Source organism: Chenopodium album, chromosome 4, assembly GCF_948465745.1.
Source record: "Chenopodium album chromosome 4, dcCheAlbu1.1, whole genome shotgun sequence".
NCBI classification, from domain to species: Eukaryota; Viridiplantae; Streptophyta; class Magnoliopsida; order Caryophyllales; family Amaranthaceae; genus Chenopodium; species Chenopodium album.
Window position 1 is genome coordinate 16,778,200 of NC_137837.1, and position 27,938 is coordinate 16,806,137.

Sequence of the window (27,938 nt, forward strand, 5' to 3'; positions counted from 1 at the left end):
AAGGAAAGGAAGAGAAATGGAGAGATAAAATATCTTTAATTTGGATAGCAAATGAGGAAGGAATGGAATTGAAGGGGAGAGAAATGGAATGATTAAATTGTAGGAAATTTATCCCTCTATCAATAGAGAAATTTAGAAGAAAAACTTACCATTCTTCCATCCCCTCCTCTTCTCCTCCCTCCCCTTCTGTTTCTTCCCCTTTCTCTATCCAAAGATTCCAAACTAACTATTAAAAAAACACGAAGGGAGTAAATTTACTCCTTTTTAATGAAACTACGTGTGCATCACAATAAGGGACTTAAAAAAACGAAGGGAGTAGGCGCCAATTATTTTCTCCCCAAAAAAAACTCGCACACCGGAATTATATTCGCCTGTATATTCTCTTTTCTTCTAGATATCTACCATATTTTCCCTTTTCATTCAAAAAAATTAAATTAAAAAAAGAAAAATAAATATCTGAAAAATACATAGTTTTGCGCACAAAAATCAGGTTCGGACAAAAAAAGCGTATTTGTCGGATCATTAATTTCATTTTAAAGCCTTCCTCCTCTCCCACCTCATCACCACTCTCCACTCTTTTCTCACTCTTCCTTCTCTCTTTCTCTCTCCTCTTTCTGTTTATCGAAGCTTCGTCACCTCCATTAATGGCGTCCGCTGCAACTCTCAGCTCTGTTGAAGCTCAGAAACTTGAGAACCTTCGTTCTGCTGTCTCTGGTCTCAACCAAATCAGGTTTCACTGTCTTCGATTTCTTCATTTTCGCATAATTTGATTAATTTTCGGTTCAATTTTATGTGATTTGGATCTAAGATCTTGATATTTTTTTGATGATTATGATTTATGATTGCAGTGAGAATGAGAAATCTGGATTCATCAGCCTTGTAGCTCGTTACCTAAGGTACGCAATTTTTTTCAAAAATATGAAAATAATTTCGTGAATTAGTGAATTATCATCTGGATTTGGTTGATTTCGTTTTCCTGAGATTTGATAGTGTGAATTTGTGCATTTAATTGGAAAATTTTGTAGTGGAGAAGCTCAGCATGTTGATTGGAGCAAAATCAAGACTCCTACCGATGACATTGTTGTTCCATACGACACCGTATCACCGCCACCTGAAGGTGAATACAATTTGATTGAAATTCTCTTGTTTTTGACGTTTTAATGTCAATCATTCAATGAAATGTGATCTGAATTTTATTTATTTGTTGATTAATTTTTTTTATTTATTTTTTAAATTTTTGGATGAAATGTAGATGAGGCTAAAACTAAGGAGCTTTTGGACAAACTTGTGGTGTTGAAGCTCAATGGCGGTCTCGGAACAACCATGGGTTGTACTGGTCCTAAGTATGTTGTTTTAACGTAGATCATGAAATTTTGATTTTGCTACAATTTAGTTACATTTTGTGTTTTGATCGTTGATTATGATTTACTACGTATAATTCTAAGATCTGATGCATTTACTTCGTTGGTTGGATCGTATGATTGAAGTGGTTTTGTTTGTAGATTTCATGTGTGCTGTTATGTGTGATAAGCAAAGAATACATGATCTAAGTTTGATGTGATGGAAAAGTATCGATATCTTGTACGTACTCAATATTAGAGAAGTATGATTTTCAAATAGGCTAGGAAGTTGATCCATAATCGATTATATTTTTACATATTGTAATTTGTAACAGCCAATCAACTTCTGATGTGAAATGTGATCATGATGCATTAACAATCTATATTATTTGACCTAATCTAAAGCTAACTTTAAGACTGATAGCACATTTGTTTTCACTAATATGGTAGTAAAGGAGATCTGTTTTAAGGAAAAATGGACCAACTACGCAAAAATGTTCTTGATTACAAGATCCATAACAAGCGTCAAATTTACAATAGTAGATCATGCGTTGCTGGAAGATTGATTTTCAAATTTACTATCATTTGGATCCAATCTTATTTATTGATGATGTTTTCTTCAGTTTAAAACCAAGTCTTTTTCTTAGTAAATGTTTGTATTTCAGAATTTGTAGGAGGATACATTTGCTGGTATTGCTAGTAGATAATTCTGTCTCGGCCAGTAAATGTGGTCTCGATCTTCTTAATGTGTGAGCATAACTTTGAATACTAAAGTTTGTTTTCTTTTATGCGGTACAGGTCTGTCATTGAAGTCCGTAATGGCCTGACCTTCCTTGACCTTATAGTTAAGCAAATTGAGGTACTGCATTCTCTTTTCTCTGATATTTCTGTATATTATGATTCTTGTTGGCCTCTTACCCTCTTTTGGATGATACACAGAGCCTTAACAGCAAGTATGGATCCAAAGTGCCTTTGGTTCTGATGAACTCATTCAACACACATGATGATACACTTAAGGTACAGTACCCTTTTTTTAGTGTTCTGTGATGTTAGTCTTTTATCCTGTGGAGCGTCTTTTCACGACTTTAAACTAATTGCATACAGATTGTTGAAAAATACACCAATTCAAATGTTGAGATTCACACATTTAATCAGGTTTGTTACTCTAGCCGAGTTAATGCCTCTTGCTTTAGGTACCACAGTGTGGTGATGTGTTTCCTTTCATCATATCTTTACTCACTGGATTTGATTTACAATTCAGAGTCAATACCCTCGTCTGGTTGTTGAAGATTTCTCGCCATTGCCATGCAAAGGTCAAACCGGCAAGGATGGATGGTATTATTCTACACTGACATTGGCCTCAAATATTTGCATGTTGTGTTTGTTGAATGTAGATGCATATATCTCATCTCTTATATGTTCTGTATTTGGTATAAATTTTGATCTGATGGAATATATATGTACTTCTTTTGATCATCTTGTGCTTATGAAGGTATCCTCCTGGTCATGGTGATGTGTTCCCATCCTTGATGAACAGTGGGAAACTTGACCTGTTTTTGTCACAGGTAAACTTAACCTGCCATGTCACTTGAGCAGTTGTATACCTCTTTGACTCAGTGGAGTAATGATTTTTTTTAGGACATACTTGATACTATGACTTATCTGTATCATGATTTTCACTTGATCAAACAGGGCAAGGAGTATATCTTTGTTGCCAACTCTGACAATCTGGGGGCTATTGTGGATTTGAGTATCCTACTTCTGGCTTTAATTAATTTATTTATTTTTACAAAGGCTTCCAATAGACTCTTTCGTATATGTTATGCGGATTAAGATGTGATTAATTCAGTAATTACTTTCTTTTAGACTTAATTCACATTATATATTGCAACATAGTTTCATCATTGTATTCCACACAATTGTCCTCCTTAATGCACTACACAGAGATCTTAAATCACTTGGTCCAAAATAAGAACGAATACTGTATGGAGGTAAGCAGCCTAATCTTTGGAAGTTGCTTATGCCATTTCCTGCTTCCATATGTCTTATTTTTCTATCTTCATGTAGGTTACCCCCAAAACTTTGGCTGATGTTAAAGGTGGTACTCTTATTTCCTATGAAGGAAAGGTCCAGGTATGTGTTATGAAGCATTCATGGCTATCATGATTTTTAAATTGTAGCTCAACTTTGTAATTTTTCTATCCTGTACTGGAGATTTATAAGGTGGAAAGAATAAATATTTATCCACAATATTTTGGACTTGGATTTTAGAGTGCAAATTCCAGCATGTCTAATTGAATCCAATCTGATTGCTTATGCCTAAGTCTAAGTCTAACATACTTCAAACTGAATCAGAGTATTACATATGTCCAAAGATTAGGCCCTTTGTATGTAATTTGTTGGCATATCTGATGACTTGTACTCTACTACTTCTATTATGATATTGATGTTAATTTCTCAAGGGAATCTGGGGGCACCATTATTAAATTTTATGAAAGAGTAATTTAACTTTTGAACTTTGGAATTGAATCCTGATGTTAGAAATAGACCACGTTTGCTTAAATTAGAATCAGTAAAAAGCTCCCATCAATTGAATGTAAGTGTAGAGCTTAACCACATGTTAACTTGTGCATCTATTTTAACCAAGAGAAGCTTATTGGTATTTTGTGTACCCAATATCACGTTCTTGTCTAAGCCAATGAAACGTGTTGTTTTACCATTGTGCTGGTCTTGTGCTATTTAACATGGTGCTGATAAAGGAAATTTGTCTATCTTGTGATGCAGCTTCTAGAAATTGCACAGGTTCCTGATGAACATGTGAGTTCTGTTCATTCTTCTTTTCTTTTATTACACGTATTTACCATAAGAAAACTATATTTCTTTTGCCCGTAATGTCCTCCTTTACATGTCATATGTTACTTGTTTTGGTATCCGATGAAAAAGCTCTTTATACAATGTTGATGAGTTGAATTAATCACATGTGATTGTACTTCTTCAAATCAGGTCAATGAATTCAAGTCGATTGAGAAGTTCAAAATTTTCAACACCAACAACCTGTAAGTTATATTGTTTACAAAGAGACAAAGAGTTCAAACCATTGATGAATAGCGGAGTTACCTCATGGTGTAATTTGATTTTCAGGTGGGTTAATTTGCATGCAGTCAAAAGGCTTGTAGAAGCTAATGCACTTAAGATGGAAATTATTCCAAACCCCAAGGTATTCCACTAATTTTGAGGTTACAGAAGTTATTAAACCTATCATGGAGCCTTCGGCTAATTTGATCTTGTTTACAGGAAGTTGATGGAGTTAAGGTTCTTCAATTGGAAACAGCTGCTGGTGCTGCAATTAAGGTACTTATTTTCAATTAATTATCCAATTTAAAAGTGTCAGTACTAGAATGGTGATCTTAATATTAACTCTTCTTTTTTGTGTAACAGTTCTTTGATAATGCTATTGGTATGAATGTGCCTCGTTCACGATTCCTTCCAGTGAAGGCAACTTCAGATTTGCTCCTTGTCCAGGTATTTGACTACAACTAGAAGTCAGAAGTGTTTCTGTTTTGTATTTTTATAGATGACATTTTTATTAACAGTATTTGGTTTACTGCAGTCGGATCTGTACACTGTTGTTGATGGCTTTGTGATAAGAAACCCAGCTAGAAACAACCCCGCTAACCCCACTATTGAGTTGGGCCCTGAGTTCAAAAAGGTTTTGTCTAGCTTTCGTGAAGTTCTTTGATTATTTATGGTGTTAGGTTCTTAGCTATTGTTAAATGTTCTTGTGAGCAGGTCAGCAACTTCTTAAGCCGGTTTAAGTCGATCCCCAGTATCATTGAGCTAGATAGCTTGAAGGTGGTAGGAGATGTTTGGTTTGGCACTGGAATTGCTCTCAAGGTACTAAGATTCTTTCTTTCTTTTTTTTATTTTTATTTATTTATTTTTTTGGCTCTTTTGATAGTATATCCGAAACCTCATCCCTAGATTTTTGTTATGAGATTTTAGAAAGAGAGCAAGAAGGGAAAGTCTCAAAGTTGTTCTCTCACTACATATTAAATTGGTGTCTTGAGTTCTGGTAATTGTGCCTTGTGTTTACGAATGCTATATATGGGGCATGAGATGATTATGAACAGTCCTGTGTGTCCAATCCAGTTGAGCTGATGTGCAATTTGGATGTTGCCTAATTGATTGCAATTTCCACTTGCAAAATACGTCACTTAACCAATATTCAGTATTTTTTTTTTCTTTTTTTTTTTTTTTTTTGAGGCCATGTTTTTGGTGATATTTGAGTAATCACACAAATACTTTTCTAAGCAAATGTCAGGTTTTCTTTCAGTTTCAGGCTTTCAGCATCGATGTTCATAGTTCAGATCAGCTGCTCTTTTCTGATAGTTTTTCTGCTTTCCAAAATCAAAACACAATGTTCATTCTCATAATCTCATCTATATATGAACTAAGTGTTTAATTTTTACATCATAAATAACCATCATGTGATGCGTGAACGCAATTTTGCTGATATTTTTGACTTCCCTTACATTATTCTGTACTTAAGCTAAACCTGATTATACTGCAACAGGGAAAAGTGACCATCAGTGCTAAGTCTGGAGCAAAGCTGGAAATTCCAGATGGTGCAGTAATTGCCGACAAGGTTAGCACTTGGCACCGATAGTTAACTTATTTATAGATTACTCTTTGAGTGTATTTACAATAGCTTCCCTCCTTCCTCAGGAAATCAATGGTGCTGAGGATCTTTAAAGCATTGAGGATCGTTGGATGCGAAACATGATCACCTGACTGATCTGGTCTGTGTAGTAATTTCATGGTTTTGATATACGAGAAAACAGATTATAGAATTTTGAGTTTTGGAGATATAATTTTGTTGAACAATTTTTTAGCAAAACTGGTTCCAGAGCTTAAGAAGTTTGAATAATGTCTAGCTGTTTTTTTATGTTGGTGGCCTGTCTTTGTATGCCCATTTCGGGCATTTCCCTATACAGGGTGTTTTTTTGGTAACTTCCTATACTGCTATAGTTCTCCGTTCGAAGCTTTTTATCATCTTTTCTGTAAATGTATCACTGCTTAAGTAGCTCTACACTTCTGGTTTGTTAAAGGCTATTTAGGTCCCAGAATGCATCTTTTAAGCGCCTAAGAGCATGGGCATTGGTGAGGTTACTCACCATTCTCCACCTCACTTTCAACTATCTTTTTTATTTATCTTTTTTCCAAATCATCTTCCACCTCACCTTCCACTATCTTAAGCTACTAGTGTGAGTTACCTTATTTATTTATCTACAATGGTGAGGTTACTCACCATTCTCTCTCATAACTACCCCATCATTTTCTCTTTCTCACTCTTGTTTTATTTTATATTTTTTAAAACATGTATTAATCTCTATTATTTATTTGTAATTTTTGAACTTACATAATTAATTAAAAAAAGTTAGACATTTTTAATTTTTTTTCTTTTTAATTAGAGCATTATAAATAGTACAATATTAATAAATTTTTTTTTCTAATATTTGAAATGAAAAGTACAAAAATAATACAATATATTAATAACATAGTTTATTTAGCAAAGACATCCATTAAAATTTAAAATACAATATTCATTAACAGTGACTTTTGTCATCTCTTCATTCGTTGCCGAAACGTCCCCATATATGTTCAACCAAGTCATTCTTTAGTGCAATATGGGTCTCCTTATCACGAACATTATTTTATTTTCCATATAACCATTTAGATTGAGCCTATCCAATCGTCCACTTCTCACAGTAAATGGTTGGTTGTTGTTACTAGTTGATGATTCAGCTACATTTTGCGGTTGATCATTGATAAATTCAGTTGCATCATAATGCAAATATCCATCTCGCTCATCTTCAACAATCATATTATGCATGATAATACAAGCCATTACAATTTTCCATAAAATTTCGGTCGACCATGCTAGACTTGGTTGGCGTATTATTGCAAATCGAGCTTGTAACACTCCAAAGGCACGTTCAACGTCCTTTCGATAACTCTCTTGCTTCTTGGTAAATAATTTGTGCTTACCAGTTTGTGGATGTTTGATTGCTGGGATAAATGTTGCCCATTTCGGATAGATACTGTCTGTAAGATAATAACCCATATTGTATGTATTTCCGTTGACATTGAAGGTAACCTCTGGAGCTTTTCCCTCACATATATCAGAGAACACCGGCGACCGTTGGAGGACATTTATATGATTACAAGAACCCGGTGTTCCAAAAAAAGCGTGCCATATCCACAAGTCTTGCGAAACCTCCAAGATCACCGTTGCTGTTTTACTTCTACCTTGATACATTCCTTTCCATGCACGCGGACAATTTTTCCACTCCCAATGCATGCAATCAATGCTGCCCATCATACCAGGAAATCCACGAGCATAACTTTCACGGAGGAGCCGTTCAGTATCCATAGTATTTGCCCTCCTCAAGTACTCTGGTCCAAATTGAGCTACGACCCCTTCAACAAAGTGAGCCAGACCTTCTCTTGCAGTACTTGACGCGATTTTAAGATACTCATCAACTGCATCAACAGATGTACCGTATGCTAACATTCGAATTGCTGCAGTGCATTTTTGGAGGGGGGATGCACCTAGTCTTCCGGTGGCATCCGGCCTTTGTTGAAAGTAAACATCACTTTCGCTTAGTTGATTAACAATGCGTGTGAACACATTCTTACGCATGCGAAACCGTCGACGAAACATATTAGCAGGGTACAATGGTTGGGGACTAAAGTAATCGTTATAAAACTGAATATCAGCATATTCTCGATCTCTTGGTACATACCACCTTTGGTACGTAGGTTCAAGAGTGAAAGGGGTCTGATAAGTTGATGTTACAAAGGGAACAACAGCTGTATTGATCGCTTCCTCGATCAATTCATCTTCTTTTCGCCTTTGGGTAATTGATTCATGCCACTCTACATAGTCGTTCACCATGTAATCAAATAACCCAGAACTAGATGAACTAGAAGAATTTGAATCAGAGTTCATTTTGTAATATTTTTTGGTAGAGAGGAAGAGAGAGTTATTTTTTTTTGTAGAAATAATACTTATATTTATGTATTGAAATATGAAGTGTAGCCCCCTTATTTATAACTTCTAAAATTATTCAAAAAAATGGATGGTAATTATTATGATATATGGGCACACAAGTATATGAGATATGATTTTCGATAAGGTTTACAGATTTTTTACATTGGTAATTCATTGAATGGATAAACAACTCAAAAAGATTACATTTCTGATAAGGTTTGTAGATTTCTTTTGTATGACAATTCAATGTATGGGTACACAAAACAGTAAAAGATGAGATTCTCTGATATTATTGCTTACAGATTTCTTGTCAACATGTGACATTTCAATGTAGCATTGCATGTCGGTCATATTTTACAACATTTCTCATTATTGAGCTAATTTTATATTATTATTGATATTTAAACTAGCCTAGAAGATGTGCAAATTCTTGCTTTAATTTTAGATATATTTCTTTTTCTTCTTCGGATAGAATTGGTTTTGCAAGAAGGACACTAAATAGCTTGAACCTTTTTTCTTCTTGTTTCTTCCGAGCTTTGATGGCATCTCGCTCCTTCTGATACTCTAGCATACGTTTTGCTACATCAATTCGCCTTTCATCAACATCTTTGTGTTGACCTTTCATTACATTCATCTCTGATAGGGCTTGAGTAAACGACTCTAAGTTTTTAATTTTAGAACTACCCCCAATTTGAATTCCAGAATTGACAACAGATTTACCTTTTCTTTTAGATGCTTTCACCCCGTCAGGACGACGACGACGAGTATGAGTTTTTGGACCTTCATCAGTTGTAGTATCTGGTTATGATCTTTTCGAATTGCCACCATTACTAGAAGGTAAATCCAGGTCCATTGGCTTCCATTTGTCTAACTCTCTCAACATCTCCCAACAACCAATTAAACCAAAGCGTGAACCATTACACGTACCTCTATATATTTCATGAGCTTCGGTCATTTCATCATGAGTGTTGGTACCACTCCTATACCTTTTTTTCGCTTCACTATAGCAACCAACCCATATACTCACATCTTTATTTATTCTTGCCCACCGACTTTTAATAGATCTTAAAGTTCTAGGGCGCATGGTGGATGGATTTTCTTCTCTGGCTTGATCGTAAAGGGATTTTATGTTCCTCCACATTACGGCCAAACTTTGATCAGTTGCCGTCTCTGGATCTTCAACTGCACATTCGACCCAAGCCGAAACGAGGGCATCATCTTCTTTTGCACCCCATTTTTCTGCCCTAACATTAGTGTTGCTCCCGTGGGGACCTTGAACAACATCATCATCACCAACACCATCAACATCATCATTGGCTTGTTGTGGAACCCTTGGATCATCGGGTGGGGTTAAGTTACTGCTTCTTTCTCCCTCGGGAGTTGCTGGACTGTTTTGAATTATTTGGTTCACACCATAATGTTGCGACATTGGGAACATAAAACCAGAAGGATAATTTTGGGGAATTTGTTGCAAATTTTGGTTTAAAAATTGGTTTGAGAATTGTTGGGTGTAATTTTGGTTTGGAAATTGATTTGGGAATTGTTGTACAAATTGTTGGTTTGGATGCGTTGGTTGGTTAGGAATGTTATAAAATAACATCCTTTGAGCATTTGGATTATTAGGGTTATTTGGATCAAAATGAAAATTACTTTGAAAATTTGGAGAATTGGAAGATTGGTTATTTGGATTATTTTGAGAGGAACCACTTCCGTAATTAGGATTATTAAGATCCATAATCACAAAATATTTTTATAATGAAAAAAAGAAGAGTGAAATTTTAAGGGTGAAAAACTATATCAATATTAGACTCTATTTATAGATAAAATTATAATTATACCGTTGGTGAAATTATTTTTTGGAAATATGTTTAAATGAAGTGAAAAATTACCGTTAGAGTAATAATATCAACACGAAAGTGCTCCAAATAATAGAGCCGTTGGAGAGCTGTTGGACTAAAACAACATCTCATGCAAATGTTCAGCAATTTGGATGAGTTGTCATGTGGTAATTGGACCAACAAATAAATATGAGATTCCTTTATAAAAGAGTCAGCAAAGCCCATGCATATGTCAGTTACTCATCAGAGCATCAGTAGACGTTGCTTCCCCTCTTTGTGAGTATGTAACGAGTCACCGTATGCAATGGTAAGGTAGCTCAGAAGAAGAGAGATAGTGTTGTGAGTAGGCTTGTGACTCACCAATGCCCATGCTCTAATCAACCTCTGAAAAGCTGCAGAAATTCTGAAATTGTAACAATTTTAACTAGAACGAGTAGTATTATCCTTGAAAAGTCACAATAAGCAATTGCTGGAAAATGATATCATCTAACTCAAACGTCAAAATCTAATGAATTTTTAAGATTTAAATCCAAATTTGTGAAGGTATATTATTTTATGCAAGCTTAAAATGTCCAATATTATATATAAAAAAAATACATGTTAAAAATTAAATCTAGATAGAAAAAAAAATAAAAATTATAGACACTAAAATTTTTTTTGTTCCTATTCCATGAGATCATTACTTGTTTTTTTTCCCATGTATTCCAACATTGTGTGTTTGGATTTTATTTTTTTATAAGGAAAAGTAATAATATCATTAAATAATAGTTATACGACATTTACAATAATAAAACCACTAATTTAGAAAAAATAACATAACGTTTACAATCAAAATCATAATTAATTTGCATATTTAGCATATCTCATATTCCACCATTTCAAGCTTGATGCGAGCAATTTTTTATTGCCTAATTTTGTTTCCTAAGTTAATTAATTAATAATAATTATCAACATGTTGTTTGCACTTTTGTAGTTGTATAAATAAAAAATTACTGTAAAATTTTCAAACAACTATTTTAATCATCAACATGTTATTTGCAAGGCATATACTACCTTCGATTTTTTTTAGTTGCAACTAAAAAAAATCGGAGGTAATAATAATCAATAAATCTAAATATATAAATATGTAGCATGCGATCCACGAGCAAATTAATAAACAAATAAAAACCTGATAATTGCTTTATTTCCGCACCAAATTCATCTTGACAAAAAATGATCATTCCCTCTTTTAAAATTCCTCTGCTCTCGCCTCATCTCCACTTTCCACCTTTCTCACTCTTCCTTCTTCCTCTATCTCTGTCATTTGAAGCTTCATAACCTCCATTAATGGTGTCAACTGTTACACTCAACTCCATTGAAGCTCAGAAATTCGAGAACCTTCCTTCTGCTATCTCTGGCCTCAACTAAATCAGGTTTCTCTCCCTTCAAATTCCTTTTTAATTGCTTTTGATTTATTTATTTATTTATTGTGATGATTATGATTCATAATTGCAGTGAGAATGAGAATCAGAATTCATCAACCTTGTAGCTCGATACCTTAGGTACGACAATTAATCCTTAGTAAAAAATTTATAATAATCGTGAATTATACTTTGAGTTTGCTTAATTACGTTTTCGTGTGAGTTGATAGTTTTAATTTCGGAGAATAATTGGAAATTTTTGAAGTGGAGAAGCTGAGGTTGACTGGATCAAAATCAAGACTCCTACTGATGATATTGTTGTTGCATATGACACTCTATCACTTTTTTCGAAAGATAGTTACAGATTAATTTAATAATTGGAAATTTTTGAAGTGGAGAAGCTGAGGTTGACTGGAGCAAAATCAAGACTCCTACTGATGATATTGTTGTTGCATATGACACTCTATCACTGTTTTCGAAAGATAGTTACAGATTAATTTAAGTTGTATTGACTTCAAGACGTTTAATTGTGTGGATTAATCAATAATATTGTGGTTGAATTGATTTGTGGATGAGGCAAAGACTAAGGAGCTTTTAGATAAACTTGTGGTGTTGAAGTTCAATGGAGGTCTAGTAACTACCATGGGTTGTGGATGGCTCCAGCCCACTTTTGAGCATAAGTTTCATAAACTTGTGCAGGTTTATTTTGGGAGAAGCCCAAAATTTTGTCTCATGTGTAGTCCATGTTGGACTTTATTTAGTGGCTTCCTTTGGAAGCTTTACAAGGGTTTTTTTTTTTTGGGTATTTTAAAGTCAACCAAAAGGAGGTGTCTGGTACAGCAAGTGATACACAAGAAAATTAGGGGGGGGGGAAGGAAAGGAGAGGCAAGGGTTTCAAAAAGTGCTTCAGGTTCGATTTTTCAGGAACAACTTCCATAAAATTATACGTTACCAGAGATTCAACCGTTGGATCGTGTTGAAATTTTGAAAGCTTGTTGAGGACACATAGGGCCTCTATTTGAACGGATGGATCGTTGATTGAAGCTCTGGTTCTTTCGGAATTGCTTTTGGACAGAAACCTACGTTTTGGTGATATTACTCACTTTTGCTCTTCTTCTTGTTAATCTCCTATGGTATGATGTTCTTTGGTGGGTTGTAATTGTTGTGAACAGAATTAAGTTCATTTTCCCCTCAAATTTATCATAATAACAAAATAAAGGGTAAACACCTCACGTCCCATGGTTTTTACTCTTCACATTGAAGGGGTTTTCCACGTAAAAGTTCTGTGCATTATTTGCTTTATATTTATGTTTTATTGCTGCCAATTTGCTATCCATATGGTTATATGCTTGGTGAACTATTTTCTTGACAATTTGTGGTGAATTGGGATTGTTGATCTTGGTTGATAGTCTTTGAGTAGATCCTAGTGGGTGTTGTGTGTACTACTCGGGTCCTACAGTTGGTAATAGAGTCGGAATTTAAACTGACACAGTATTGAGTCGACTAGTGGTAATTCGATGGATAAATGGACATCAACTAATTATTTAATTTGGAGACCTATGATGGAATATTTGTTATATTGTAAAGACTTACATGAACTAATAAAAACAACCACAAAGACAAATGGTAGCATTGTTAAACCAACAAAACCTGAAAAGATGGATGATAATGATTGGGTAAAGTTGAAAAGGAAGACTTTAAGGAGTATTAGACAATGGATTGATATTAGCATATTCAACCATGTGTCACAGGATTCCGACCCATATGATTTGTGGAAGAAACTTGAAGGTTTTTATGAAAGGAAGACCGCACATAACAAAGCTTCATTGATTAAGAAACTTGTTAATTTGAAATTGAAAGGTGGAAATACAATTCATCATTTTTTGAGCATCTTAATGACTTTTAGGATATTATTAACAAGTTGACTACTATGAAGATTGTTTTTTATGATGAATTACATGCTTTGTTCTTATTGAGTTTTTTGACCGTTGGGAAACTTTAGTTGTGACTATTAGTAACTCTACTATGAAAGGTGTGATATCATTGGATGTGATCAAAGAGAGCATGTTCAATGAAGAAATCAGACGAAAGGAGATATGAGTTGATAATTCACAAACTCTTGTTGTTGAGAACAGAGGAAGAGGCAAGAGTAGGGATCCCAAAGGCCATGATAACTCAAGAAGAAGGCCCAAATCCAGTGATGGAAGAAATGTGACTACATGCAACTACTGCAAGAAGCATGGTCATATCAAGAAGTACTATTTCTGTTTGAAAAACAAGCAGAGAAAGAAGAATGATTCACAGAAAGAGGGAGATGATAAAAACACTGCAGCAACAACTTCTAAGAGTGATGATGAGGTCACTTTGATTTGTGCAACCATTGAGTGTCATCAAGTTTTCAGTTCAGACATAGAGTGGCTTGTAGATACAGGGGCTTCATACCATTGTGTTCCTAAAAGATAGTACTTCATGAACTACAAGTCAGGTGACATTGGTAGTGTGAAGATGAGAAATCAGAGCTCAACAAGCACTGTTGGGTTAGGTGATATTTGTGCGAAGATAAGTTATATGTACGTGCTTACATTGAAGAATGTGCGCCATATTCCATATCTACCCCTTAATTAGTTGTCTTCTAATGTTCTTGATTTAGAGGGCTTCTGACATACATTTGATGATGGTAAGTAAAAGTTGTCTAAGGGTGTGATGACAGTAGCTCGAGACGAGTTGTGTTGCTCTTTGTATAAGACATACTTGACTATATGTTCTGGTGAGTTGAATGCAGTTGAAGAGAAGAATTCTCCTAATCTGTAGCATCAAAGATTTGGACATGTGAGTGACAAGGGATTGAAACTTTTAGCAGGTAAATCATTGATTCATGTTGATAAAACGGTTTCAGTTGACCCTTGTGATCATTGTTTGGTAGGAAAGCAGCATAGAGCTTCCTTTTCTAGGAAGTCTACTAGAAAGCAAACCAATTTGGAGTTAGTACACTCCGATGTTTGTGGTCCCATTGAAGTTGAATCTCTTGGTGGCAATAGATATTTGTCACTTTTATTGATGATTCTACTCAAAGAACTTGGGTGTATATGTTGAAGACAAAAGGCCAAGTGTTCGAGGTCTTCCAGAAATTTCATGCCATGGTAGAAAAGGAGACAGAAAAAAGCTAAAATGTCTTCGAAATGATAATGGTAGTGAGTATACTTTGAAAGAGTTCAAGTATTATTGCTCATAGCATGGCATTAGACATGAGAAGACAGAGCCCGGTACACCTCAACACAATGGAGTTGTAGAAAGGATCGATGAACAGAACCATTGTGGAGAAAGTGAGATGTATGCTTAGAATGTCTGATCTTCCTAAGACATTCTAAGCTGAAGCAGTTCAGTGTGCCTTATATTTGATCAACCGTTCTCCATCGGTTCCTCATGGACTTGACATTCATGATAGAGCAAGGAAGGGGTGTGATCCTTCATATTCACACATGAGAGTCTTTGGATGCAAGACATTTATGCATGTGCTGAAAGATTATAGATCGAAGCTTGATTCCTAGACTAACCCATGTGTTTTTGTCAGCTATGGTGATGAAGAGTATGGTTTAAGACTATATGATCCTGAAAAGAAGAAGGTTGTGAGAAGAAGAGATGTAGTATTCTTTGATCATGAGAAGGGTGCAGATCTTCTAAGTACAACATATACTTCTACTTCAGAATTGTCTTTTGATACGACTGATGATGTCTCTTATCATATACCTCCTGTAAATCAACCAGCATATGAGAATATAATGTTGTGAAGAATCATGAAGATGTTGGTAAGGTACAACCTGATGGTGATGTACCAATTCATGATGATGATGGTGTTGATTTTGACGAGTCTTCATCATATGAGGAAGAAGTTTATGATGAGAGATTCATGAGCAGGGGGAGAAACCTACCCCTCATCTTGAGGACACATAGGTTCGAAGGTCAACCAAAGAGCATAAACCTTCAACAAAGTATCCAAGCTCAGAGTTCATTCTACTCACTGAGGGTGGAGAGCCAGAAAACTATCAAGAAGTGTTGTCTTTTGAAGAAAGATCTGTGGCTTGATGCAATGAAGGAAGAAATGGAGTGCTTACAGAAGAATGAAACTTATGAATTGGTGAAGCCTCCTAAGAGAAAGAAAGTCTTGAAAAACAGGTGGGTTTTCAAGAACAAGAAAGATGGTGAGAAAATAGTGAAGTGCAAAGCCAGACTAGTGGTAAAGGAATGTGTAGACACCTAAAAATGTCTCCCCAAAACCAAACCCGATGATGAACAACCTTTCACCTCCATTATTGGTCGGGTTTAGTATTTAATCTTGGAGTGCTTAAATCCATATTTCCATTTCATAAATCAACCCAATTCCTATCCCGTTTCCCCAAACCATAACGTATTTTCCTAATTTCGTGCCTTTAACCCAAAATAATTCATTTCGTGTCCTTTTTATAAAAAACGTTTAGTCCAGTTTATTTTGATCCATTATCTAGGTTCAATGATTTATTAGTTGGATGGGGCTTTAAAATAGATTTCCAACGATATATTATAAGCCCAAATCCGAGTTATAATGAATAAGTTATGACCAAAATATTAAACTGAGCCCAAATCGAACCTAAGCCCACCTTACCTACGACCCAATGATCATGTGGAGGGTCCAAAGGATTTAATCCCATTCCTAAACCAATTAGGATTAATTGGAAGCTTCTATAAGTTTCTAAAAGATCTTAATTATCCTTTTTGAAAAGATAAGATTAAAGAGTTTGAAATTGAATAAAACTTTTCTTTTTGAAAGTCGTATTTTCTATCCGAATTGAAAGACGTTCAAAGATAGACATATATGATTTTTTTTCCTCATAGTTTTTATCTAAATATTAAATGGTTGTATAGCCCTTGAAATTATATTTCCAATGATATATTATAATATCAATTTTGAGCTATAACGGAAAAGATATGAATAAAATATCAAACTCTATCCAAAACTGACACCGTCTCACTATTTTGGCCATATCTTTTATTCTATAAAATATTTTAATCTGATTTTAACTGGGTTAAAAAGTAGACTTCAAGATCTTTCCAACGATATCTTATTTACATTATTATTCCGATATCTGGATCAAAAGATATGATAAAAACAAAAACCGAAAAAACTGCTGTCTATCGCAAGAGTATTATTCCGATTCGAATTCTTATCTTTTCTTGATTATTCGATCCCTCTTTTTTCTCTATAAATAGAGGTCATATCTCCCCTTTTTGAATCATCAACAAGATTTTATCATCAAATCCTTCTCTCTTCCTCTCTTTTACACCAAAAATCATTCTTCTCTCTCTCTCTCTCTCTCTCTCATATTCTAACCTTAAACATATATTCCTAATTACACCATTCTTCCCTTAAGCACTCCAAGGAGTCCATACAACACCCGAGGTTCCGTCCTTAAACCAAGGCGTGAAAGGTACCAATAACTGAGGGTTTGGACCAAATCAACTCTACCTTTATTTAATTTATTTTCAATTTGATTTATATTTTTATTGGAGTTACTAACAGTTTATTCATGATGTAGCAATTCAAGGAAACGCGGAAAGTGAGTAATTAATCACTTAATTACTCTTATTTTTATTCTTGTTGCTAGTATCATGATTAGGCTAATTTATGATTTGATTTGACTAACGATATTATGGTTAAATTTCTTCCAATATTAATGTTTGTTATATTTTTTATGATCACCATATTGCATGTTAAAGGGAATATGTAATTAAAAATTACGCCTAATAAGATAATTTGGACGACCGGTTTAGGTTCCTTTTTAATCTTGTTATTAATCAAGTGATCACGATATTTTAAAATTATATGTTGCATTAATATTCAACCAATTTAGCATAATAATAGTTTAGAGCAAATTGAATCTTTGTTTGTATGCCTTTGAGATCGCAGGAATGCTTTTCGCAATAAGAATCGAGTAGAGGCTAATATGGGCGAATGTGACTCCATGACTCACTTCGTACCATCATCCCCGATCCTCCTTTCGTAGTTCCGAACCATATGGAGTTAGTAATCTCATGGATTATGAATGGGGTGTAACCTTCACGAGTTAATCGTTGTTGCCTATCGTTGTCCCTTAATCGTGGTTGCCTTTTATGGTCCGTGAACGGTTTACAAGTTTCTTAAAAACTTGTTGGTGGCTCCCTACTTTGCTTTGTCCCTAATCGTTGTCCCTAATCGTATTATGTCAATTCCCACTTCCTATGAGTGCCAAGCATATTCACAACATGCTTTAACGTAGGCGCACTTCAAACGACGCCTACAGAATGCAACCAGAAAAAGGGAATTGACTTTGATGAGATCTTCTCTCATGTTGTCAAAATGACTTCTATCAAAACTGTGCTAGGATTAGCTGCAAATCTTGATCTTGAGTTGGAGCAGCTTGATTAAAATAAGGATGATGAATTTACCATAAGGGAACTTTTCAAAATACACACAAGGGTCGGCTGAAGTTCGTTTATAACCATTGCTTGTCATAAACGAATTGAATTTCCTGTACCATTGCCCTAGTACATGTTTAAGCCCATAAAGACTCTTTTTTCAGTTTGCAAACAAACTTTTCTTTCCCTTTATCTTCAAATCCTTCAGGTTTCTCTATGTAAATTTCTTCATGCAAGTCACCATGAAAAAGGCAGTTTTAACATCAAGCTGCTCCAACTCAAGATCAAGACTTGCAGCTAATCCTAACACAGTTCTAATAGAAGTTATTTTGACAAAAGGAGAAAAGATCTCATCAAAGTCAATGCCCTTTTTCTGGTTGCATCCCTTTACCACTAGTTTGGCTTTGCGCTTCGCATTTCTTGTTCTTCAAAACCCACCTGTTTTTCAAGACTTTCTTGCTCTTGGGAGGCTTCAACAACTCATAAGTTTCATTCTTCTGTAAGGACTCCATTTCTTCCTTCATTGTATCAAGCCAAACATCTTTCTCTTCAAGAGACAACACTTCTTGATAGTTTTCTAGCTCTCCATCCTCAGTGAGTAGAATGAACTCTGAGCTTTGATACTTTGTTGAAGGTTTGCGCTCTCTGGTTGACCTTTGAACCTGTGTATCCTCAATTTTAGGGGTCGGTTGATCCCCCTTCTTATGAATCTCTTCATCATGAATTTCTTCCTCATCTGATGAAGACTCATCAAGATCAACACCATCATCATCATGAACACCATTATCATCATGAACTGGTACATCACCATCAGGTTGTACCTTACCAACATCTTCATGATTCTCCTCAACATTCTCATCTGTTGGCTGATTTACAGGGTGTATAGGAGAAGTGACATCATCAGTAGTATCAAAAGACAATTCTGAAGTAGAAATATACCTTGTATACAGAAGATCTACTCCCTTCTCATGCTCAAAGAATACTACATCTCTACTTCTCACAACCTTCTTCTTTTCAAAATTATATAGTCTGAAACCATACTTTTCATTAGCCAACAAAAACACATGAGTTAGTCTTAGAATCAAGCTTCAATCTGTGATCTTTCGGCACATGCCACTACTAGAAAAAAGCCCAATTCCGACGGATACGGAAATCCGTTGGAAAGTACAAAATTTACGACGGATTCAAAATCCGTAGGAAAACTCCGTCGGAAAATATACCATTTTCGACAGTTCTGTCGTAAATGGTATATTTTCTAACGGATTAAAATTTCATCGTAAATTTCCGACCGAAATTAATTCCGACGGAATATAAAGCCTTTCTGACGAAATTTAGTAAAAAAATTAAAAAAATTAAAAAGCCAAACCCTAATTAAAACATGGGCCTCCCCCCCACCCCATTTCATTTCAGCACTCTCTCTCTCTTTCATCCGCCTCTCTTATCTCCTCTCTTCCTCTCATCTTCTTTTTCTCTCTCTTCTCTCTTTTAACTCCCCTTCTATCCTCTCCTCCTTCGCCTTCTCATCTTCTCTTTCTATTTTCTCTCTTCCTCCCCTTCTCATGGTGGTGGTGGGTTTAAAACAAAGTAATGGTTTTTTAAGTGAAATTCGACCATGAAAATACTAGATCTAGTGTTTTTGTGGTCGAATTTGGCCTTATTAAACCAAGTTCGAGGTTAATTTCGAAGCTAATTAGAGTTTAAGGTATAAATGTGTTTTTTCTAATAATTTTTGGGTTTTCGACCACCGTAAGTTCGAGGTTAAGTTCGGTCAGGGTTGGGTGTTATGGGTAGGTAGATATGGGTTTGGTGAGGGTATAGGTGTTTGTTTTGTTAAAAAAAGGTGTCAGTGGGTAGATGGGTGGGTCGTGGTTGGGATTTTAATTTTTTTTTCTTTTTTTTTGTTTAATTTTTGGGTTGTGATAGTTTGTTTTGGTGGTGGTGGTGGCGGTGGTGGTTTTAGGTGGGTGCTGGGGTAGTTTCCTTAGGTGTGTGTGGGTTAGGGTTAGGGTTAGGGGACGGGTGGTGTGAGTGGTGGAACGGGACAAGTTAATTAGGGGGTTGGTAGTGTGGGCTAGTGGAACGGGACGGGTTAGGGGGTTGGTGGTGTGGGCTAGTGGAACGGGACGGGTTAGGGGGTTGGTGGTGTGGGCTGGTGGTGGCGAGTTAGTTAGGCGCTGGTGTAGTGGCGGTTGTTTGATGTGGGTGGTAGTGGCGGTTGTTTATTTGGTGGTTGATACGCAGTGCCGTGGTGACGCGACGTTTTTTTTTTAATTTCTTAAAGACAGTTTTCGATGGATTTTCCTGGTGCTGGAAAACCTCCTTCGACGGAAAATTCCGTCGGAAAAAGACAAATTTCCTACCAAAGCTTTTCCGACAACCGGTTACGACGAAATTCTGCCAGAAATGGGTTTTTTTTTTTATTGATTTTGGGTGGTTCCGACAGAATTTTTCGGTCGGAATTGACCCTTTTTCTAGTAGTGCGCATAAATGCCTTGCATCCAAAGACTCTCAAGTGTGAATATGAATGATCACACCCCTTCCATGCTCTATGAGAAATGTCAAGTCCAAGAGAAACTAATGGAGAACGGTTGATCAAATACACGGCACACTATGCTTCAGCCTAGAATGTCTTAGGAAGATTAGACATTCTAAGCACACATCTCACTTTCTCCACAATGGTTATGTTCATTCTTTCTGCAACTCCATTATGTTGTGGTGTATCGGGCTTTGTCTTCTCATGTCTAATGTCATGCTGTGAGCAATAATACTTGAACTCTTTTGAAGTATACTCACCACCATTATCAGTTCGAAGACACTTTAGCTTTCTTTCTGTCTTCCTTTCTACCATGGTATGAAATTACTGGAAGACCTCGAACACTTTGCTTTTTGTCTTCAACATATACACCCAAGTTCTCCGAGTAGCATCATCAATGAAAGTGAAAAATATCTATTTCCACCAAGAGATTCAACTTCAATGGGACCACAAACATCCGAGAGTACTAACTCCAACTTGGCTTGCTTTCTAGTAGACTTCCTAAAAAAGGAAGCTCTATGCTGCTTTCCTGCCAAACAATGATCACAAGGGTCAAGAGAAAAAGTTTGATCAAAAGGAATCAATGATTTACCTGCTAAAAGTTTCAATCCCTTGTCACTCATATGTCCCAATCTTCGATGCCACAAATTAGGAGAATTATTCTCTTCAACTGCATTCATCTCACCAGAACATACAGTCAAGTATGTCTTATACAAAGAGCAACACAACTCACCTCGAGCAAGTATCATCGAACCCTTAGACAACTTCCACTTAGCATCACCAAAAGTATGTTGGAAGCCCTCTAAATCAAGAACATTAGCAGACAATTAATAAGGCGTAGATCTGGAATATGGCGCACATTCTTCAACTATCATCGAACCCTTAGACAACTTCCACTTACCATCACCAAAAGTATGTTGGAAGCCCTTTAAATCAAGAACATTAGCAGACAATAAGAAGGCGTAGATCTGGAATATGGCGCACATTCTTCAATGTAAGCACGCACCTAACACTTATCTTCACACGAATATTATCTAACCCAACAATACTTGCTGAGCTCTGATTTCCCATCTTTTCACTACCAAAGTCACCAAACTTGTAGTTCATGAAGTACTCCCTCCTGGGAACACAATGGATGAAGCCTTTGTATCTACAAGCCACTATGTGTCTGAATTGTCAACATAATGACACTCACTGGTTGCACAAATCAAAGTGACCTCATCATCATTCTTAGAAGCTGTCGTTGCAGTGTTTTTATCATCTCCCTCTTTTTATGAATCATTCTTCTTTCTCTATTCCTTTTTTCAAACGAAAACAATACTTCTTGATATGATCAGGCTTCTTACAGTAGTTGTATAGGCGTCGTTCGAAGTGCGCCTACGTTAAAAGCATGTGGTGAATATGCTTGGCACTCTTAGGAAGTGGGAATTGACATATACGATTAGGGACAAGGAAAGTAGGGAGCCGCCAACAAGTTTTTAAGGAACTTGTAAACCGTTCACGGATCATAAAAGGCAACCACGATAAAGGGACAACGAAGGCAACAACGATTGACCCGTGAAGGTTACACCCCATTCATAATCCATGAGATTACTAACTCCATATGGTTCGGAACCACGAAAGGAGGATCGGGGATGATGGTACGAAGTGAGTCATGGAGTCACATTCGCCCGTATTGGCCTCTACTCGATTCTTATAGTGAAAAATGATTACTGCGATCTCAAAGGCATACAAACAAAATATTCAATTTGCTCCAAACTATTATTATGCTAAATTGGTTTAATATTAATGCAACACATTATTCTAAAATATTAGTGATCACTTGATTAAATAACAAGATTAAAAAGGAACCTAAACCGGTTATCCAAATTATCTTATTAGGCGTGATTTTCAATTACATATTCCCTTTAAACATGCAATATGGTGATCTTAAAAAATATAATAAAATAAACATTAACATGGGAAGAAATTTAACCATAATTCCAACAATATAAAATCGTTAGAAAAATAATAAAAATAAAAGGAACATAATTCTTGCTGATTCTGTTTGTTTGCAAGTACAAAATAATAAACGAGTTATTAACTTCAAGGAAATAATAATAAAACAACAATTAAATTAAATTAAATAAAGTAGAGTTGATTGGGGCCAAACCCTCAAAGAGTTCTACCTTTCACGCCTTGGCTTAAGGACAGAACCACGAGTAAAATATGGACTCCTTTGAGCACTTGAAGAAGGAATTTTGAAATAAGAAGGGTAGGCTAGTGTTTAGGCTAAAGCATAGAAGAGAGAAAAATCAATTCGAGAATTAATTGATGCCCCGTACATCAGAAATGAGGGGGTATTTATAGAGAAAATGTGCTAAGGGAGCACACGGAACCCTAAAATGATAAAAACCCTAAAAAAGTATCCCGCGACACGACAAACTCTACCGTGACACGGGAAATCCCACCGTTAGACGGGAATCATTCCCGTGACACGGTGCATTTTTAGTGTGACGCGGGAAATTTTCAGTAAACGGGGAAGAAAACGCGTTAAGGGTTTACGCGGAAAAGACACGGAAATTCCCGTGTCATGGCACTGTCAGACGGGAAGGTTTCTCGTGACACGGTGGGTACCTGCCGTGGCGCGGGAATTCCCAGCCCGTTTTTCCGTCCAAATACATTTTTAACCCTAATTTCGTTCAGCATTTTAAGTGCCGATTGATAACTTCGGGCCTTTTTCTGATTTATTATTATTTGGACTAAAATAAGAAAATAATTAAATAAAAGGTTTGGGCCAAAAAAATAAATAATAAAACAATAAAATAAAAAAGGTTTGGGCTAAATTAAATAATAAGTTTGGGCTGAAATTAAAACTATGCTTTTACCAAACATCAAGACTAATCCATGGACTGTTCAAAAATATGAATTTAATCAAAGACGATTTTTAAGCACTCTTGGGATTAAATACTGAACCCGACCAATAGTGGCGGTGAAAGGTTGTTCATCATCGGGTTTGGTTTTGGGGAGACATTTTTAGGTGTCTACAGAAGCCCCCACTTTGACTGAGTTTGTAGAAACTTCAATTTCGAAAACGATAGTCAAAGTAGTCGATAGGGACAGAGAATGATTTAAGACGTTCTGCGATCCTAAATCACTCTGTATACGCCGATACCTGTAGAAAAATGTTAATTCCACAGATAAAAGAATAAAAGGATAGAGTACGTATCTGGCACCAGTGTATCGGTGACAAACGAATTTGGCAGCTTCCTATGCTTGAAGGAATCCACCGGATGACATTTGTTGAAACGCTTTCCATGCCTGAGGAAAGCCGATTGAGGAGTTTGGTAGTTTTCTAAGCCTGAAGAAAGCTACCGGATGATACTTTCCATGCCTGAGGAAAGTCGACATATGAATTTGGTGTCATTCTATGCTTGAAGAAATCCACCAACGATGCTTTCCATGCTTGAGGAAAGCCGACAAAGGAATTTGGCGGTTTTCTATACTTTAAGAAAAATCCACCGATAACGCTTTCCATGCTTGAGGAAAGCCGACTTGGCGGTTTTCTATACTTGAAGAAAAAATCCACCGATAACGCTTTCCATGCTCGAGGAAAGCCGACTTGGCGGTTTTCTATGTTTGAAGAAAAATCCACCGATAACGCTTTCCAAGCTTGAGGAAAGCCGACGACTACTATAATCGCTGAAATTTGTATGATGGTTCGATTATCCCCGAACGTGGGCCGTAGATGATTCACACCTTCAAGTCGATTATCCGACCATATTAGGTGCTTAAAATATTGACAAAATGACTTTAATGCTTCTAGGGGCAAAATAATAATTTTGGTACCCTCCAACCGTTAGTTAGAATTTTTCGCGTAATTTTACCGAAAAATTAACTGTCCAATTTGCGTGGAAAATCGTGCAATTTTGGTCAAAATGCCAAGAATATTCGCAAATAGCTATGTAGGGCAGGCACAAAGCCACCGTGTCATGAAATGAATTCCCGTGACACGGCACGGATCCCCGTCACGCGGAGCAGATTCCCGTGACGCGGCAAGGGTCCCCGTCACACGGAGCAGATTCCTGTGGCGCGGGAAATTTGTTGGCTGAAAATCAGTCAACTGGCATCTTTGACCAGTAAGACCACGTGCACCACGCAATATATTACCGTTACATGGTAATGGAAACCGTTGCACGGGAAACGGGATGTAACGGGATGCTTTTTCTTGCTTTAAATTCGAGCTGCTTCTGCTATTTTTGCCATTTCCGCACTCCCCTTTCTCCATTTTCTTTTTTTCTTCAGCTCAAACTACCGAGCCGCGTTAGAGCTTCACCGTCGCTCGGACCTGTTCCCCGAGGGTATGGACAACGACGTCTTAGAGTCTGAGCCTCGGGCTTCTACGAGTAGAGGTAGGTGGGTTCCACCTCTGTGGACTCCAGACCAGTTGGTTTTCTGTCGTGAGAACCACATTTCTCATCGCCCCCACTCTCTGGCATAGTCGACGGCACGCTTCGCCACCACGGTTCTGGAGCCGGAGATTTGATTCCTCGACTTTACCAGATTGTCACGAGGGATCCTGCTACGAACGCCTTATGGGAATTGGCTGGTTTAGTGGATTTTTATTCAGCGGTCGTAGGGTTTCGCAGCCCCCGGGGTTGCGGTGCGACCGTCGTTCACGCATTGTTGGAGTATTTTTAGGATACTACCAACACCTTTCATTTTGCTTGGGGGGAGATGACAGTGACCCCTCTGGACTTTAGCATGATTAGCGGGCTGCGCTTCACTGACCGGGCCGCAGCTTAGATGTCTGATCTTTCTTGGGGAGCGTCTGAGGCAACTGATTTGTTAGGTCCGATCGTTCAGCATATCAGGACCCGGCCAGTGTCTCGAGGTGGTCCTAAGAGTGGGAGATCGGAGCTGGCTTCAGTTCTAGCTCGTGGCTTCGACATGGAGGAGACATCGGCTGAGCAGCGAGTGCGGATCTTCATTCTGATTCTGATCTCCATGACTCTTTCTCCTAATAGGAGTTCACGCGCACTCCTTTGCTACCTCCCTTCTTTAGTCAGGATTAGTGAGATAGGATCCTTTAGCTGGGCCAGTCTCGGATACGCCGACCTTCTCTTGTCGTTACGTCATGGCTGTCGGCAGCTGAACGACGAGTCTCCCATCACTGTCTACGGTATGTGGAGAGTCGTAGAGGTGATGATCCTTTCCTCTTCTTGTTTTATTTTAATTTGTTCGACTAATGTGCTCAAAGATTACTTTTCATTGCAGCTATTGTTCTACGAGTGCTTCCCAGGCTTAGCTCCTCAATGGTGTCGTGGAGCGGTTTATGATTTCCCTGTCGGGGCCTGCTGGCCTTCCGTGACCGAGGAGAGTCACGAGTGGAGTCTATCTCTGCGCTGCGCAGGCTGCTACGCCGAGGCACCTCTTCTGTTGGCGTAAGAATTAGTTTTGTTGCCTGTTATTTTCTCTCTGACGTTATTTCCGGTGTTTCATGCCAACTTTTATGGTTTTCAGGTTGCCATTGATGTCCAGTATCGTCCTTGGGCCGGGATGACTAATCTTCCCAAGGCCTTGCATCTTTCAGCGCACCGCACCATTTTGGTTGGTACCGGACGCTTTGTCTGGTATTTGGGGGAGCATGTCGTTCGTCAGCATAGCGGTGATCGCTTTGTGGTGCCCTCATCTCCACCGGAGTCGATGCTGGACTCGCGCCTGCTTAGGGAGTTGATAAACAGGGGAGAGCGCTACACTTTTCCTTGGCAGGAGCTTGTGCACATGGAGGGTGATTACGCGCAGGACTTGCTTCCCTCTCTGGCTCCTCCACCCCGCCTTCCTGAGGTATGATTTCTTTTGAGGATTTTTGTTACCAGTCTCTGTTTAAATAGTCGAATAACTTGATTATTCAATCGTATTTCAGACGACTGTTTGCCCTGTGGGGAGGAACGAGATTCCGCCTCAGTCTGTCCGCTACCTAGGGCCGATTGGTATTACCGAGGACCATATTGCTGACGCGCCAGAGGGTTACAGACAGGCGAGGAGTCTTTGCCCGAAGTTTTTGAGCCGGTAAGTTTTTGATGCATTATTCATCCTTTTAACACCGCTTGTTACTAATTTTTCTTTGTTTTTTCCTCAGCCTAACCGCTCGGAGATGATGGGATTCATGAAGCTGGTTGACGCTCTAAAGTACTGCATCATTAAGCTTCGGCGTGGTGCGAGTTGTCGGAGCAGTTCTAGCGATGTTCTTGAGGTATGCTCATTTTTTCCACTTCTACCATTTGTTTTATTTTGCATTGTTGACGCCTTTTGATTTTGTATCTTCAGGAGCAACAGAGGTCCCGCTCCCGCTCGCGCTCGAGGCATAGAGGCTCGGACGAGGAGGAGCTTGGTCGTGGTAGACGATCTCCTGTGGTTCATCGGCATTCTCAGTCTCAGCAAGAGCCTCAGATTACTCAGCCGTTTTAGGAGGCTCAGTGGCAGCAGCCTCAGTCTTCCCAGCGCTTTCATGGTCAGAGTCAGGGGCAGCGGCAGTCGTTTTCACAGCCTTCACAGCCTGAGTTTAGGCCTGTTTTGACTCCCGTGGATCCTGGTTTATTTTCAGCTCCATCGTCTGGGATTCCTCCACCGGTGTCGGGCTTGTTCTCAGTTCCGATGTATGGGACGATGCCTTCACCGACGATTCCCGTGTCTTTGAGTCAGTCTACACCGTTTTCCAGTTGGACGGGTCCTACCTTGAGTTTGACCGCTGCTGGTGTCACAGGGACTAGTAGGGACACTACTCCCCGTACTCGGATGATGGCGGGACTCTTTGGCTCACCGTTCCCGTATTCACAGGCTGGAGATGATATTGATTCTGGTTCTGCAGACTTTTGACCGAGGGTCTTTATTTGTACATACTGTGATGACACTTGACGCTGTTTATTTTTTATGACTCATTTTGCACATTATTCATAGTTTATGTATTTATTAGTGTGTACTTGAGACTCATTGTGTGTGATCGTGTATTTATTAATGACGCGACAAAAAACGTAAGTGGAGTAAGTGGAGGGTACCGACCTTCCCCAAAAGAAAAAGAAATAAAAAGACAAGAATAGAAAGAATAAGTAAATATATAAATGATATAGAAAAAATAGAAATAAAAAAATAAAATACTAAAGTAATGAATAAATAAATAAAATAAATGAAATGATACAGATAATAATAATAATAAAAATAAAAAAGTTGAGAATTTTATTAGGAATGAAACTCTTAGAAAACTGAAAAATAAACGGTGAAGATAAAATACTAAGAAAAACTTCGGATAGATACGGGAAAAGATAAGAAAAAGAAAATGCGTGGGGTGCCGTGACACGGCACTGT

General features: G+C 37.4%; 1 protein-coding gene across 1 annotated transcript; it reads left to right on the forward strand.

The window, feature by feature from the left end:
• Positions 1–503: 503 nt before the first annotated feature.
• On the forward strand, positions 504–6,392 carry LOC145628979 (UTP--glucose-1-phosphate uridylyltransferase-like). The gene is made up of 21 exons (XM_081681434.1): positions 504–730; positions 849–896; positions 1,026–1,117; positions 1,253–1,343; positions 2,139–2,199; positions 2,280–2,357; positions 2,445–2,495; positions 2,602–2,675; positions 2,833–2,905; positions 3,033–3,090; positions 3,285–3,331; positions 3,408–3,473; positions 4,125–4,157; positions 4,344–4,396; positions 4,482–4,557; positions 4,635–4,691; positions 4,779–4,862; positions 4,951–5,049; positions 5,130–5,234; positions 5,914–5,985; positions 6,066–6,392. Exons 1-21 carry the CDS (start codon positions 645–647, stop codon positions 6,090–6,092), a joined length of 1,431 nt encoding a protein of 476 aa, XP_081537560.1. The 5' UTR covers positions 504–644; the 3' UTR covers positions 6,093–6,392.
• Positions 6,393–27,938: the final 21,546 nt, after the last annotated feature.